The sequence below is a fragment of the Pleurodeles waltl genome, chromosome 12 (assembly GCF_031143425.1).
Source record: "Pleurodeles waltl isolate 20211129_DDA chromosome 12, aPleWal1.hap1.20221129, whole genome shotgun sequence".
NCBI lineage: Eukaryota > Metazoa > Chordata > Amphibia > Caudata > Salamandridae > Pleurodeles > Pleurodeles waltl.
Genome location: NC_090451.1, coordinates 513407545 through 513425618, shown reverse-complemented (window position 1 = coordinate 513425618; position 18074 = coordinate 513407545). Strand labels below are relative to the sequence as shown.

General features: G+C 43.3%; 1 protein-coding gene across 2 annotated transcripts in view; it reads right to left on the bottom strand.

Annotated features, from left to right (window-relative positions):
- The window catches only part of DRC7 (dynein regulatory complex subunit 7), a 156989-nt gene extending 144355 nt beyond the window's left edge, over positions 1-12634 (bottom strand). The window contains exons 1-2 of one of the 2 annotated variants that reach the window (XM_069217357.1): positions 12544-12634; positions 2477-2683 (exon numbers count right to left, since the gene is read on the bottom strand). In XM_069217357.1, coding sequence (XP_069073458.1) covers positions 2477-2667 — 191 coding nt within the window. In that variant the 5' untranslated portion in view covers positions 2668-2683; positions 12544-12634. The remainder of the gene's footprint in view (positions 1-2476; positions 2684-12543) is intronic. The other variant, XM_069217358.1, reaches the window with a different exon arrangement.
- Between the last annotated feature and the right edge of the window lie 5440 nt (positions 12635-18074).

Sequence of the window (18074 nt, the reverse complement as noted above, 5' to 3'; positions counted from 1 at the left end):
AGACTGACGGTGATTCAACTGATGTCCTGAAGACGAAGTCTGAACCTGTATGCTGACCTAGTCAGAGGAGGGTAAATATACCTGATGCTATTGAAATTCGTCTCTTTGCTTTTTCTTTCTAGGTACCAACTGCTGTATTTTTAATTAGTGGCCCTAGTTAGATGTTTTCTAAATTGATGTTCTAAATTGTTTTTGCATGAAGTCCAACATGCCAATGCTAATTAGTGGATAGGCTAGGACTCACCTTGACTGACGTGACGAACGCGACTGACATGGTGAAATGTTGATCTGCGTCGTACATGCTGTTTAAAACATTTGATTTGTGGCTTAATGTTTGTCATCTTCACATTGTCTAAATCCGATTATAATTGCCATATCGGGACTATGCTCTTTTGCTTCTTGGTTTTGAGATTAATGCATCTGCTATTAGATTGTAATCAATAGGGAATAAAATTCACAAAACTTCAATAAGGTGTGGTTATTCATGACTGAAAGGTCATGGTTGCGCCGACAGTTTTAATAAATGTCTAAACTGAAATATATTGTGGTGATATATGTTGATGACAATATTGACATATTGCTTGACATATTGATCAGTTACCTCGTCTTACGGTGTCTCACCACTGGATCAAAAGATTCATCGGCCTAAAACAAGTCCTAATGTGTATAAATGAACATAGAAGGACGTGTTAACACTTGTTTTACCAATGCTTGTTTGCTAATGTGAGCAGGTGTAGACATGTGCTTCTAATTGGGTGTGGTGACTCATCCACATGTGGAAAGTCAACTGCTTTCCTGTTTGGCTATAAATAGCGGAGTGAAGCATTCCTCCCTGCTTGGCTTTGTTTTGTTTCCTGATCTTAGCATCTGACTTGACAGTCCAGCCCCTGCTGTCATCCTCGTATTCAAGACATTTGAGGCAATTATTTTCTTCGTTCCTGTACCAGCTGACACCAGGCATTCCTCCAGCACTCTGGAAAAGACTGCAGCTAAATTACTAGTGTTCTCCAGGGAGTTTGTTCTTTGAGCGCTGTGCTTTCCTAGAACAGCTGCTGTATTTCAGACCTCGTATTTTGGCAGAGTGCTTATCTTGAAGAGACAAATGCATTTCTGAACATTCTACATTATTATTGTAGTTACTTGCCTAAATGTGCATCAGGAAATCTGTTTGAGCTCAAGTACTACAAAAAGTGACAGTGCAATTTTAAAAGAGCATTTACATGACTTTTTTTTCTCTAGTAGCATAACTCTTGGATTTAAATTGTGTCATTCATGCCTGTGTTTCAGGTTTGAGGAATTTGCTTTTTGAAGGGTTTTTCACACACAGAATGAAACCAAACTGTGCCACCCTAACTGTTTGAACCCAGAGTGGACATTTGTATTTCTTGGATTGTTTTTGTTCCTTTTAGTTTAACCCTATGCATGCAGGAACGTTATATGTCATATAATGAATGCCCTTGTTTGTCTTCCTTGTGCATGAAAAGTGCAACCACAGTTCTAATTGTAGTGTGCAACAGTGAATCTCTGTGAAGCCAGCCCTAGTGTCGCAGTACTTATTGTTATGGTACTCGGTTTGGGTTTTTGGTAATGCAGTGTTAGTAATTGTGCCAACAGTTATTATTATCCAAGAAAAGTGCTTGAGCATCCCGATGTCCTTCTACTGTTCCTGTGCCGATATCAGAATGAGAGATTCAGTTTCAAGGAAGTTGAGTGCACTAACTCTATTATTACTCTGTCAACAACGACCTGCCCCCCAAAGATAAAGGGCGCCTGGCTGGACCGGCAAGACGTGGCAGTGTTTTGTCTCTTTCGCTTCCACTCCCCCTTTCCTTTTGGAACACCTGCCGGGGTTTCTGTGTCCACCAGGAAGTGCCAAGAGGTGTTCCAGGAGGTTGTGGAGCATACCATCGCCCCTGCAAACATCCTGCTTTTTAGCTGAGTGGCCCCGTCTCGACTGCCCAGGTCTGGCCCTAGACACACACCAGGGGGTTGGAGACTGCATTGTGTGAGGACAGTCACAGCCCTTTCAGGTGTAAGTGCCAGCTCCTCCCTCCCCACTCTAGCCCAGGAGTCTCATCAGGATATGCAGGCCACATCCCAGCTCCCTTTGTGTCACTGTCTAGGGGAATTCACAAACAACCCAACTGTCAGTCTGACCAGATGTGGATTCCACTGGCAGGCAGAGGCACAGAATGGTTAAGCGAGAAACTGCCCACTTTCATAAAGTGGCATTTTCAAACTGACAATCTAAAAAAAACTTTACCAAAAGATATTGTATTAAATTGTGAGTTCAGAGATCCCAAATTCCACATCTCTATCTGCTCCCAATGGGAAACTGCACTTAAAACATACTTAAAGGCAGTCCCCCCTGTTAACCTATGAGAGGGATAGGCCTTGCAACAGTGAAAACAGAATTTGGCAGTATTTTTATTTTTATGTATCATAAACAAACTCTATAATGTCTGTTGGTTCTTACCGATAGTGATCTGATGTTTGGATGTCCATTTCAGAAAGCTTATCTTCCAAATCCTGAAGTTCTTCTGGAGACAGAATGAGGTCACCATTCTCTTCTTCATCCTTATCTTCATCATCGTCATCCTTGTCCTCGTCTTCATCTGGCTCATTTTTCTCCAATACCTCATTGGTATTTTCAGTGATATCCTCCATGCTGCTCTTTTGTTATCTATGTGCAAAAACAAAGATACATGAGATACAAAGAAACACAGCTATCATAGGGTTCATGATATAAAACAATATAGCACATTTATAATAATCCAATCCAACAACTCCTGCCATAAAGCCCACATTCGGTATAATGCACAATCAGATATACAGACTACTTTATTTAAAAAAATCCCTGATCACAACATAGCAGTGATCATAAAGCCTGTCTAACTTACAGACCTGTTAGTATGAAGCGGTTACATGCAAACCATGTAAACAAAACACCCTGATCCCAATAACAAGATCAGTTCTAACTACAGAAATACTGGAACAATATTGTGCAATAAGGCACAATTTGTTCTTCAACACATTTGGCTAGAAAAGTTCAGATAACACTTCTATTGGCATTGCTTATAACACTGTTGTTATGTGCATCAGATCTTGCACTAAACAAACAGTGGGTTGTACTGGCCACATCGACTACAGCACAGGCGACTTGAATTTTCTAATTACTTGGCCACTATGTTTCTAAGTAAATGTGGATTGGTCACTGTGAGGATTTGGGTGTATTTATGGTATGGCTGTTTGGCCTTACCGTTGAATACACTCACAAAAACGGTCTTGGGTTCAGTCAGGCCTGTTTGTACAACCTTAAGCTCAACACTGGATAGCTGTGGCTTTAAGTACTAAGGCTTAGCAAAGGAATATAGGGTAAAGCATACCAAAACAATGAAATAATGTAATAAAAAAAGAAGGTCACAGAACTCAAAAGACACAACACCAATTTATAAAAATAGTTTATATTTGTATTACTTTTTAGAGACCTTGGTGAGCAAAATCCATAGAAGGGTTCCAGAGATACAGATTTTTAAATATATTATCACTTTTTAATCTAACTGCAAACAAGCACTGGCAAACACAATGTTTGGAAACTTTTCAAAGTTTGTAAAAGTTAGTTCGGCTATTCCAGCCTGGTTTGGGTGACCAAATCCAACATGATGAAGTTCTGGGGTGGGGCAATGAGGTAGATTTGAATAGTTCCCTGGCCACCAGAGTGTTTTCCAGTCCAGTTCCAAACTTTAAAGGATGACCGCAATAGACTTTAATGAAGTGGTCCTGATGCTGGAAATACAGGATGAAAGAATACCCGAGGATGCTACGGTTGCTGTGTGATCAATGGGGGTACCTTTGGGGTGATTCCTCGGGCCACCGGTGATGTAGGGTGACTTTGGCCACAGAGGTTGGGCTCCGACGAAGTCTTCTTCGAGACAGTAAAAATACAGCTGGAGCAGGGCTACTGGTCTCCGGACACACCACCTGAACCAAAATCCTTTGAGGGAGGCTGGTGTCCCTCTTTGGTGACCAATCTAGACTATGACAAAGCTCCCAGGTCTGACAGCCTCAGGTGCAACTTTTAGCTCTCCAGAATCGGTCTCTTGAGGTACCCAACGACAGGTAGCTGTGAATCTTCAGCAGTGGCTACCAATTTGCTAGTTTGGGCTCTTTCCGCTCTTTTTTTCCTGGAGTTGGTTCCAGGGGATCAACCAACTGATCCTTGGAGTCATTGCTTTGGCTTGGGGCTAGGGCTTGACTTGTCCGCATGCTAGGAGTCATGTGGCACAGTTCCAAATCCGCTAGCTCAAAGTGCAGTTGGTGCAGTCCAGCAGATGGTGCAGCCTTTCTTTGTGTGGGTCCAAGGGCATCAGAGCAGTCCTTATTCAGTCTATGTTCCGGGGTGATCTGATATTTGGGGTGCCATATTTATCCAAGGAAAGTACCCCAAGGGTAGTCACTAGCCAGTGGCTACTAGGTCCGCTCCATTCTGATGATGAAGTTCTGGTGATATGTGGCATTTGGTAATCCCAGAGTGTACTATTCTAGCCACTCTCAAGATGTGTGACCCTTCTGTTGACTACGAACAGCCTGGTAGCCCACTCTAAAAGTATAGCTACCTAGGGGCTACACACCCAGGAAAAAAACAGTTTGAGCACCGGCCTTCCCTCTCTGGCCCTGTTCTCCAGCCTGTCTACCTGAACAAAGGGTAGTCGCTCTGGAGTGTTATCGCCATTTTCCTACCAAAGGTGGCTTCCCCTTTGAAGCTCACCTTTTGGGCTAACACCCTGTGTCGCTTCTTGCAAGGGGGAGGTGACACATTCTCCTGCAGTGGGCTGCTATTGCTGGGAGTCATTCACACTACTCCCCTGTCTGTTGGCCAGTGCCCGTGTGAGGCTACTGGGCCAGCTGGGAAACAGTGACAACTTTCTAAAAGTTTCCTTTCTTTGTTGTGCCACAATTAATTTGATACCTTACAGTGCCCAGTTAGGAAGTCCCAGTCAGAAATTAGTCAGGCTGGGGTATCAGTAGGTAACCATGTGTTAGCCAATAGGGCTACTAATTTTTCTACAGCACAACAACAATTTTGAAGTGTTGCTGCTAAGACATTTGAAAAATATATGCTTTATTTAATATTGCACAGCTCCCTGCCATAGAGCTCTACAGACTTGCCTTAGGGGAGGCTATCATATATTGTTAAGGGAAGTGGTGGCTTTATCATTAGTTTAAATGGCAAAGTCAAACTAGAAGTATAAATGCTGCCCTTCTAATCTCCAGTGGCATGCTAGGAATCATTTTGTACTTTTGTCACACTCAGGGTGGCAAATCAGTGCTACAGCCCTGGGTGGACAGTGGAGGGGCAGGGGGACGACGAGGACGGGGGGACGCGGTAGTAAATAAAAAAAAAAAAAAGACTTACTGTTCATCACTGCCGCTGTCCTCTCCTGTCGCCGCGCTCGTCCTTTTTCCTGTTCTGGTCTCCCAGCATTTGCTGGGACAACAGAACAGGCACCCCAGCAATCCTGGCACTGCTTTCCTGCTCAAGCTAGCATGAAAGCAGCACCAGGATTGGTGCCGCTCAGACACAACCCTGGGGCCTGTGCAGTTTCTCCAGTCTCGCTGTGTACACAGCCTGGCTAAAGAAACCTAAGTGTGCATGTGTGTTTGACCGGCCATCTTAGGCCGTCCAAACACACATGTGCACTTAGTGCACGCAATTCCTCATACCCTCTCCCACCTCCCATGGCCCAGCCTGCCCCTCCCTTCCACGAAGTATGGTTTTATTTTCTGCTGCTGGCTCTTAGCCAGTGGGGCGATGCCCCTCCGCCACCGCGGAGGAGTCGCCCCTGCTCAGTGCACTTTTAGAGTCGAAAAAAACCAACAGCATCAATCCAAAAATGTGGGGGTGAATATGCAAAAAGGGACGTATCCTTACAGACACATACTGTACCACTTGATGATTAAATGCAGATTTCAACAAAAACGTTTATAGCTTAAACATGAATGCAACACAGTTCCTGATATGTTGCATATGTTTAATTATAACTTCCAAATTGTTGACAGTTGTATTCAGGTACGAAAGAGGTGAGGAGTTTGCTCAGATGGCAATAACATATCTAATTGATAGAGAGAAGGACCTCCTTTTATCTGTGAATTTGTGAAACAAAGCCAATATTTGTAAATGTAAGTGAAAGATGGTAGGTAGGTTTATTGTTCATTTAATCAAAACCATTACAAAGAACACAATTAGTATATTTACATAAAGCTTGCATAAAATTTGAGAGAGAGTAGAGAAGAAGGAAAAAGAAAAAGAAAAGAAAAAAGCAATAAATGGAATCTAACTTTCTTATATTATTTGTACAAAATCATGTTTGCATTGCAGTTTTCATAAAGCTCAACTTATGTCAAGGGGCACTTAAAATGTAACAGAATCTTAAACATTTTGAATCCCTTGTTAAGGTATGATGTCATTAATTTTAAAGTGCCTCATACTGAAACACATGGACAACAAATATGTACTGTACACTGCAGTTCTGTGAAGCAGTTCACTGTGGGAATAAGGTGCTTCCAGAAGCCCCAGCATGTGAACATGGAACAAACCTAGCGCAAAGCTCCAGAAAACACAGCTGGCATGTACAGAAAAGATTTGCAGTTTACATGACATTTAGGCATGTTTGGCACTGATTGCAACATTGAAATTTGTTTTACACAAACAATTTTACTCTAAGAGGGGAAATAAATTAGTAAAAAGGGACACATTGTGCTTCCATGCAAGTCAGAATCATGACCTCGTGATGAATAAGATTTGAAATACAATCTATTGAATTTACTATGATTTCGTTCTTAGACAACCTCAGCATCTTCATCAGCTGTTGTATCAATTACAACTTTTAATAAGCAACTAAATACTAATACCATAGGATGCTCTGTACCATTTGCCTTCATCTGTCACGAACTAAGTCTTTCCAGCTACATTATTCGCTCCTCCATTGACTCACAGTTCCAGCAATTCTTCCGTGAAACAGTTACTTACCTGTAACAATGGTTCTCTGCGGTGTGCTTTCTGCATGGAGTCGTATACTGATAGAAAATCCCATGTGATTGGGGAGAACGGTAGAATACCCTTTTAGCACAATGGAGTCACTGTCTTTACTGGGCCTTTGAGAAGTCCGACGTTATGGGTGCTTTGTTGGTGGACTTTAAAAAGCGGGCAGCTGATTGTGTTATTCCTTATTTGAAGGAAAAGAGGCGAGGGTGTTGCATTTGACTCCATACAAGATAGGCATGCTGTAAATTTCAAATAACTACATTAGCCATATTAAACAGTAAATGCTGTGCTGGCCATACCGGTGGAGCCTGTGAGACATACTCCTCCTCTTGATACTCTCCCATTTAATCTTGATCCTAAATGTCCTCAACAAGGTGTATGTAAGGGAGCCAAAGAGGGGATTAGTAGAAACATAAAATGGAGAGTTTTGGTCATCACTGATTATTTTCTTTGGCATCTTTCGTGGAATTTCTTTGTCTCATATAATTGCAGCAATCAGGCGAACTGCTTGATATCTTGGCCTAATTGCTAGGATTGGCATGGCAATACAGCATAGAGCCCATATGTACATACTCTTGCATATACCCAGTAAGGGTACAAAGAAAGACCCAGGGAGGGCCTAGCAAAGGTATACTTCTCAATTTACTGAGTCTGCATAGCCGGTAAAGTGGCAGGGATCCCTTTGAAGTCAGTAGAAGTGAAATGTTCTTTGCAGGGGGAGGAAGGTTTGCAGAATGGGTGACTCTGGTATGCATTTGACATGTTAGGAAGGTGTTACTCCCTCTAAATGATGGTGAGTTCAGAGATATCATTGATGCCAATGCTGCTGTCACTTAATAAAGTGTTTCTGGTACTGACCACTGTGTCCATTCTCAGATATCAAACCACCACCGCACCCTCTAAGGAGACTTCCTGGACTCAGAAAGGGGAAGTACCGGTGAGTGGATCAAATGTCTGGAATTTGCCAGGACTGTCCTAATTTGTACACATTTGTTGTAGCGTCATAACACCTTTTAGAAAGGTAGAGGGAGTCGATTACATAGTGCATTGTACAGCCAGACTGAACATGAATTACATTTCTTTGTTCCTGGGTTAGAGTTTGGCGGATGGGTACTCCATCATAAATGCTATAGAATTAGAACATGGAAATACTGAAACATTTGGTATGAATCCAATATCTTTCTTGCCTGTCTGCATTCATCCCCTTCCTTAGACCCACCTAACCCTTACTTGGTCCCCAATCTTGGAAATATGACAAACATCAGTAATACGTTGATATCAGTTCCCTATGCCCCAGTGGTGGCTGATCCATTCGGCTGTTGTGCTGAACCACATGTCTTTCTTTACCGCTGCCACTGTGACGATCATTAACTAAGCTGAAGGTGTGAATTCATGTTACAAAATTGCTCTCTGACATCTGAACTGTATGTGGGTGGAGGTGCCCTAAAGTGCCTGCCTCATTCCACAAACAGAACTTCAGAGTGGAGATAGATGGTATACAATCACTGAGGGTGCTGAATGTTGTCACCACTGGCTTTTGAAAAGCCTCACAATGTCCCTCTCCTCATTGGCTAGGCATGCCTGCCAAGGTCAACCAATGAGGAAAGGAGGTGGGGAACCGATAGGGACCTCAAAAGGTGTCCACCTATTTTGCTTTGACATATTGTTCCTCTGCGTCCCCTACAGTGGCCAAACTCCTGTGCAGGTCTAGTCTACAGGTGCTCCAAGGAGACAGAGCATACACTCACTGACTTCTGGAGACCCCATCTACACATGCACCAGGAATGTTCCTTCGCCTCTTTGCTGCAGCTCCAACTTCAGGTGTTCCCAGTTCTCTCCTTCAATGTTCATTAGTACCAGAGCTGATAAGCAGGAAAGAGTTGCAATACCCACAATGTAAAAGGGGGGTCAGTAATACGATTGTATGTGTGTGTCTGCAGGCTCCCTGCATGTATGGCTGTGTCGCTTTGTGTGTGTGTGTGATGCCTTTTGAACTTTACAAAAGGTGAGCATAGCTATCCTAACCACAGTGCACTGTCAGAGATCTTACAGGTCCAAATCTCCCCCCCTCAATGAGGCTCCTACATGGGGGGGAGGGGATTTCTAAACAAGGAGAAAGTATGAAAACTAAAGGGCCATAGTGCATATTACAATGGTTAAAAAGCTATACATTCTGGAGTGACTTTATAAGAAAGCCTTATGAATGAATGAATTAATTAATTCATGAAAACCACTTGTAACGGGCATTGATACCCTTGGATGAGTGTCCTCGTGCTAGGTGGTTTGGAGTCTGACAGCAACCAAGCCTTTATAGGTTTTCAAATCTGAGAATGTTCGGAGGTAGCGCGAATCTCCGGAGCGATGGAAAACTAAGAAGGAGCATTCACCAAGTCAGGCTCTACTGAACCTTGGGACTTGAAGATCGTTGACACGGGCTGAATAGAGTGATCTAGAGGAGATATATTGTGATAAAAGGGATTAGCGATAGATAGGACTGGTTCCACAAATAGCCTTATGACATAGGCAGAAGGCTTTAAATATTAAATATGTAGCCACAGGTAACCACTGCAAGAGTGCAAAGTGCCCTTAGTTGGATGACAATGAGAGAGCCCAACAATACTGTGAATGGCAGAATTCTGGACCAGCTGGAGGCAATACATCAAGTAACTTGAAAGGCCCAAGTACATGGAACAGAAGTTGGCTGCCTTTGACACAATCATGGCCTAGATGGCTGTTTAGTGTTAGTCAACCAGCATAAGAAGAGTGACCTTACAAAGGCTACATAGATAAATGAGAGGTAGTGGCATCCTTTGTAATATGACCTGAGACCGATAAGGAGTTATAAAAAATGATTTCAAAGTTGCAAGAAGAAGAAGAGGCAGAGGGGTGAAAGCCTGACTCATGAAGCCAGCAAACAATGTGCCCACCAATAGAAAGCCACCAAAGATGAGCACCCCCATCTTATCACTGTTCAGATCCAGGAACGTAATGTTAATCCAGGTGGCAACTGCTGACATGCTAGATTGAAAGTTCACAGGGACATCTTCCAGACCATCTTCAACAGACATTGCAGTCTGGGTTGTACTGGCATAAGACATAATAAAGAAACTAAAAAGATTTGACCAAAGCGATCAGAGGAGTGTTTTAAAGATCGGGCAGAGGAGAGTTGGCAGGTGAGATCTGAGGCCCTACACAGGCAAAAAATGTGAAATGTAAATGAAAAGAAGGAAGGTGTACTGCTTGCACTCCATCTGACAGAAAGGACTGGAACCAGGTGAAAGCTCTGTCTCTAATGCTGGTTTCATCCACAGATTGGATCACGATATCATGCGTGATATCATGCGTGAACATGTCAAGTGCAGAGCTAACAAAATAAGGGCAGCTCTGCTCCCGAGGGTGAGAATGGTTTGAAGAGCTTCAGAAACTATGAGAAGAGCAGTTTCTGTACTATGAGGGATGAAATCCTAATTGAACAGAATCCAGCAACATTTTAGCACAAATAGCAGCAGATTCCTAAGAGTGAATCACATAATGGATTATGCCTCTGGCTGTGATAAATCCCTAACAATCTAGAATCATTTCCTAGCAGAATGTTCTGCCAGCTCAATTTTAGATGAATAATATAGAGCATTCGTCTTATTGACCACTCTGTAATAGAACTTTATCGGAATGATTATACCCTGATCTCCATCATCTTTCCAACACCTTTCATTCACTCTAGCTGTCACTGAGCTCTTCCATACACTAAGGCGCAGATGGAATCTTCATTAGAGGCTCTGAGAGAAGAGCTGTATTTAAATGCTGTTCAATCCAGTGATTAATAGAGCGAAGGTCATTACAAATAACGCCCATTAAGCATGAACGTCAATTCACCAAAATGGTAGGGGTAGCAAAAGTGTCTTCTCATGCTGTATGACTAATGATATCATACATTAAATATATGGATATTATAGTATGGAACTGTGTGCTGAAGGAGATTGCAGTTTGTTTTATTCTACTTGGGAGCATGGTTGTTTGTTGCTTGGCATTAAGGGCTTGTTAGGTGTTGAGGTATCATTGCTAATGATGTTATTTCAATGCAATGTGATTCCTGGTGTTGTATGTTTAATTTAACCTCTTCGTCGTGGCTGTGAAAATTGGTAATACAATTTAAGATCGGGAGATAAAACATGTTTAGTACTCACAGCAAGGCTTTGGAACCTGTTGCCAACTGCTATTCGCACTTAGCTTACACATTTAGGAAGCAAATAAAAACATACCTGTTCCCCAATTAACCTGATTTGAGTAGCACACTGTGACTGCTGCACAGATCAGTGCAAGACAAGACAAGAGTCTCAGTCATTCTACTACAACTAACCCATAACATACATGTGGTCCTACAAATATTCCCAGGCAGAGAAAACGGGGGTTTCCTTCAATAAGTATGCACCACTTTTCTGACTAGCGGGCTTTGTTCACCAAACATCGGGACTGGACTAGACAGGCCATTGTACGCACTGGCTCTTATACCACAGGTTGCAGGCCAGGGGTGTTCTTGCAGAGCAGGGTGAGCTGTCATGACCCAGCCATGCTCCCATTTTAATAAATGTTCTTGCAATGTTGGAATGGCTTGAACAATTTTACCAGGGATGATTTTGGTTTCCAGTTCTGCCCTGTCAAACCCCACAATTGAAGCAAGCAATGCTGAAAGCACGTTTTTCACAGAAAATAGATCTTCGTCTTTCGGAAGACTAAACCTTCTCGCTCGCCATCTCCAACTCCCACACCAGGGCTTAGTTTGTGCTATAGTTGCAGGTGGTGATTTTGAGAATTAAATAAAGGTGCAGAAAATGGAGAAAGATGTAGGAAGCGCGAGAAAGGAAAACAGTGTCATGAAAAAAAACGCAAGGATGCAAATGAACCTGTGAAAATGTGATAAAGAAGCGGGAATGGTGGTGTAAAAAGAAGGCATGTCCTGGAATCAAGGCTAGGTGGCCTTGGGATTTCCTGGGATCATATTATTCTTCCTTTTATTGTTGGCAAAGAAACACTGCGTCCACCCCAGTTGTTACACATCCTGCATCTGTACATTTAGAGGTTAAACCGCCCCATGTTACACACTCAGCTTATACAGATTTAGAAACGACCCTTATCAGTACCATAAACACGCAGCCTTTCTTCTCCACTAACGCTATTATTTTTTGAAGTTGTATACAGCGCGAAGCTGACTTGAGGGTCCTGAGGCGCTTTATACGAACACCAGTTACATTAAACGTCACATACATTTCCTAGACACGGGGAGATTAATTGAGATGCCCAGAACCACAATCTGTTGAGGCGACGGGGAACCTAGTTCCCTAATTCTAATGTCGGACGCTCTGGCCATAACGCCACATCCTCTACACCCGATAGTTTAGATTTAGAAATGACCCCTGCAAGAACCCCAAAACACACAGCCTTCCTCCCTCTTCCTGCACCGATGTCACTCTACTTGCATTTAGAAAGGCCCCCCTACGAACCTCAAATCACGCACCTTTCGTGCCTCGCGCTTGACCGATCTGGGTCCTGGCCAAAGCAGCAACACCGGGAACCACAGGTTGTATACTGACGTCTCCAGGGCAACCACGGCGCGACGTGAAAAGAACGTCATAATAGTCTCAGGAAAGCGCATGCTGGGAAGTGTAGTTTGCAGTGTGTTAAAAGCTCTGAAGTCTTTTTTGGGGAATCTTTTCCTGTGAACGAAGATCAATGGATGCAGGGACATTTTAAGGATTTTGGGGGCCCTGGGCCAAACGTATTTAGGGGCCTCTGTTCAGAACACCTTAGCGTGTCTGTTCCTATTTCAGCTCTTTAATTCCCTCTTTGGAAAGGCCACTACTGACAGTGCACAGGCACACACGTCCAAATTCTAACTGTGTTTACATCTGATATTCAGGGACAGTCGTGTTGTCGCAGTATTGTAACACAGCAGCAGTTTACCAGCATTACTGCAAGTAATCTGTGTGAAGACCTCCCGTTTTTCATATGTGAGGCCCTGTTTTGATCTAAACGAAACTTTTTTTAATGGATGCTGCATGAAACATAAACAGAACATTTCTTTGCAAAACGTCTGTAAAAGACTCTCACACATCACGCATATTAAATATAAATAAAGGAAAGGGCTATTTAAAACAATCTGTTCAGGAATTATTTAAGGTCATCAGTGCAAGACTGTCCAGAACAGAGCTGGCTCTGTCAAGGGGCCCCACTGAAAGACTGGGGCCCTGGGTCAGAGCCCACTTTTCTGTGCCTTAAACATCTTTGATTTGATGACTGAAATTCCCTCACCTCAGAGGTTGGACCAGTTGCAGTGCATGCTGTATTTGAAGGCTGACCTTAATTGGCCCTGCAGAACGATTCTCAATCTGCAGAGCGACTTCTCGCTGCACTTCAGTGGCTGTAACTTGGCTGCCATAACTTCAGCGGATGGCCAGTTTTCTGTGATTGCCGACTCGCCTACGACTGTCAGCCTAATGACTCAGGACCACCAGTGTCACCCAGATGCAAGGACACCCTGCAGACTCATATAGGCTTCACTGCCAATAGTGTAGGCCTGACTCAGGCAAGAGAATCCACATTTTTGAAGCCCAAAAGCCTTATTATAGCTGTCTCCCACCTGGAATTGCCTCTGCTTCAATACTAATCTGTGGGGAATATCCATTCTCCTGATTTATTTTTCACGAGCCCCCGCTTATTGTTGGAGCAGCATAGAATTTGCTGCCACCCCTGACGCCATCATCATAACCTATACATATCTGTATAATAGTTTAAAATGTGTGATTTACAGTTTACTAATGTAAAGTGGGGCACTTGAAATCCATAATAATGTTTGTTTACTGTAGTGCTAGGAAAATCCTGTAATGAGTGTGTTAACCTAATTAAATTAAATGTAATAATTGAGTATAATTTTATAACTATTCTGAAACTAGGTGAATGTATTTACATCTAAAACGATAACAACTTGTGTAATGGGCACACTAATGTTTGAAGCCTAATGGTGAAAATATACTTCTACATCACACCTCTACGCTTATGTATTAGTGAAATCTGTATTCATATTAACTGTATTATGCAATCCCGAATGAGAGAATGTAATTCACATTTATATTAACGAAGAATTTAATATGTGCCCAGTGTAATGTGAATTCAAATTGCATTAGCTTAACGTTAGCTTGACTAGGCCCGCATTTTCTTAACATGAGAAACTGTTTGTCATTTTCTGTTAATGTGTCATTTTCGTTACAGGTGCATTCTTGTGAACTGTTAGTTTGGAAATAGATGTTTTATTTTTTACTATTAGGGACGCTGAGAAAAAGGCCTTGAATATGAAACATTGGGAGCACAAGAGTGAAATGACAGTCCCTCATTCATACATGTTGCAAAGGATGTCTAGAGGACCAAGGACAGCAGTGTTCTCAGGATTGCTGTGGGAAGCTTCAGGCGATGTTACAAATTGCACTGTTAGACAGGAGAGCACAATAGAGTTGTAGCGGAGTGATGAAGAAGGCGTTTCTTAACTGACTTCGTGCTATTAACTAGGGATTTCACTAATTGATTGTAGGACAGTTTTCCTTAGACCTTGAGTGGTACAGACCTTTGACTTTCCCTTTTTACCCCGTGTTTTGCAGATTCTGGTTTAGGCTTACATTTTACTCTCTCATAGAGGACTCCTGACCAAGCTTCTGAAATGCTAACACCTTCCTCTTCATTTTTCAAAATCCTTTTTATCTTATTTTTACTCCTCATTTTTTGTACTTGTGTTTTATTGTTAGATTTTGTTTCCCAATAAGATTAGATTGCTATGAGATTTTCCCTAGCTGCCAATGGGTATTTTTATCTAGATACTTTTAAATTGCACTCATCTGTAATAGAAATTACCAATGTTCATTTTTGGAGCACCAGATATTATTGCTGACATTCTGTATCACAGTTACTGAATTCCTGGTTTGCCTTATGCTAATATGTCTACGTTTTTTCAGAAGATTTGGCTACCCAATTTTTATTCAGCACCTTTACAGCAGGTTTTTGAGATTTGTTCACATTAACCTGAGTGTTAATGTGTAATAAAATCCTTTAACTTTATTTCCGTTCTGGGTCCTTATTGTGTGGCCAAATTGGTTACACTGTAAATCAAATGTAGATTGACTATTAAATGATTCCCTAATTAAACCCTTGTACGGATCAAAAGATCAAAATAGCATCAAACTCAGAATTAGAGCACACACAATGCTTCATCAAAGGTTCTAAATTGTTGGCACGTATGTGGCTAACCAGTCCGTGCCCCACGTAGACACTCTGGCAGAGGATGTGGTGTTTCAGCCAGATTTGCAGACTTTGAAACTGGGAGTCCTACCATCTTTTGATTCTAGGCAAACCATATAATCTCCCTGTAGCTACAAAATGAAAGTGATATTGTGTAATTTAACTAGTGCTCATGTAAAGCACTCAAATATCTTCAATTCAAGTTTGCCCTATATAAAACTGCAAAAATATACAAGGGGCATATGTGGGCAAGATTATTGCCTGTGCCAGCAGTCCAGGGCCCACCACCTGTCTCTGCTCAAGAAGACTAGATTCTAAGTGTTAATACCTAATGTGACAGGCTGTACGATGTCTATTCAGATCATGATTGTATTACATAAGTAAGGTTTGTGACGATTGTGTTACATAGGTACATAAGAGAAGTGGATTTGCTAATGTGTCCACTTAAAAACTCGTACTCAAAAGGACCAAGGGTGGTGGGAGGGAGTACAGGCAGGCACAGTAACAATACACCAAAGCCCCCATCCAGGGGAGTAGCTTAGTAAGTGAGTTTCAGAGGGGCATGAATCTCAAATTTACCAAATAAAAAAAAAACTGTGGGTTGCAGGGTGGAGGGGTGAGATGAACAAAGTGCAGGATGAACTGTTTCCATATAAAACAAAGTCAGTACTGATTTGTAAAAGGTGGGTCTCTGTCTATAGTGGCACAGTGGGCGAAAAGCGATGAGTTGGAATGCTACCCAAGTAGTTGTCACTTAACAGACTATTTGCAATTATTCATTCTGTCACCTATAGGGTGCTTGTAGGCGGGTGTCGTCCACCTCGCCTATCGACGCTCCAACATGGCGCCGACCGCGCACCTCCTCCGTCCCTGTCCCGCGTTACCAAGGGGACGCGTGGTGGTGGAGCACCCGAGCGGCACCGGATTTCCGGGTTGCCGCACCTGAGGATGAGGAGGACACTGAAAACGAAGAGGAAGCGGAAAGCAAAGGAGACGCCGAACGCGAGGAGACGCGGACCTGTGAAGAGGGAGAGACGGCGAAAACAACGAGAGAGAGAGAGAAGACGACCGACGCGAACGATGGGAAGCAGGAGCCCAGTCCGAGTGGAGGAGCAGGGGAAGAACCACAAGAAGGAGAGAAGTCCTGCCACGACCCAGGAGGGTCGTAGCTGAACAAGGTACGGGCCATATTTAAGGGGCACCGACATTAGAGGGATAAGGGGGCGGGGAGGACACAGAGGGGACCGGACAAGGTGTGTTGGGTGTTGGGAACCGGGGAGCTAGAGACACCCTTCCCACCCTATTATCTAAATAGCCACTTTAGCTCCCTCCTTGGTGGCAGAACTTCGGATAACACACCACCTTCTGTAGTTTCTTCCCTCACAGCTCCTTTTTACTAACAGATCAAAGAGATAGCAAACTGCCTTCCTACTTACCTAGACGTATCCTCTTGTTTTTCCGAGTGTCTACGGGAACCAAGAAGACGCTGTCTGGAGAACACCACCTAAAGAAAAGGAAAAAAAGAAAGACCATTAAAGACTCATAAAAGCCACCAAGTTTCCAACAGAAATTCTCCATGGAGGAATTGAGAAGAAGTATAGCAATTATCATTATCTCAATCAGCTTACTACAATAAATAAAGAGTACTTACGCCCTTATAGGGCCCTGAAAATCCGAGTCCGAGTCCTCTGTACCACTGACCCCTTCCCCGCCTCGCACAGTGGTGTCAGAAGTGGGATCGAAAGTCTTCCCCCTCCCCTTTTGGGCGTACAGAGGTGTTGTGAACATGGAGGAAAAAACAACGCTAGAGGACATGATAAAACAATTGGCGGAGGGTCAACGTCACCTCCAACTAGTGTGGGAGGCACAACAAAGGGAGGCCAGAGAAGACAGAGAGGCCCTCCAAGCCGCCTTGAAGAGTCAGGCCACTATAATGGTCAATAATCAACTAGTTCATGAAACCGCCCTTCAGAAATTGACCGATACAATAGCCACCAGCAAAGTACACCCAAATGTGCCTAGTTCGGTTCTACAAAAGTATCAAGAGGGCGAAGACCCCGACTCCTTTTTTACGAACTTTGAAAGAGTCGCCTCCTCAGCTCAATGGCCTGAAAATCGATGGGGACAATATATCGCTCCCCTCTTAACCGGCACACTCCAGTCCGCCTATCAGGCCGCAAATCCCGGTGGCACCACCCCGTATTCCGATATTAAGAAGAGTATTCTTGAGAGAGTAGGGCATGATACTGAATATTACAGGATGAAGTTCTGCAAAGTCAAATGGAGCCAGAATGAAGATCCACGTACATTTTACTACCGGGTGAAGGACCTAGGACTGAAGTGGTTAGGGCCCTTAGGGACTAACCGAGAAGACGTCATTAAAGCCATCATTTTAGAACAATATCTGGATTCTCTTCCTGGGAGCACTCGGAATTGGATAAGGCAGCACCCTGAAATCGACACCGAACTAGCCGTCGACTTGGCTTGTGCCTATCACCCGTCGGTGGATGTTAAAAGCCAAACTTCCAGACCCCAGAGCAGAATGCCCATAACTCCTCCCCAATATACCCCGAGACGAACCCTTGAGGAGTCCGGATCCTCCCGGAGTACAGACCGAAGTCCCATGCAACAACCCCAGTGTTTCAGTTGTGGGGAGTGGGGCCACATAGCCCGAGGATGTCCAAAGAAACATGAGGGAGTAGAGCCTATGGAGATAGGGGTTACTCGAGGGAGAGTCCTGTGCATAGGG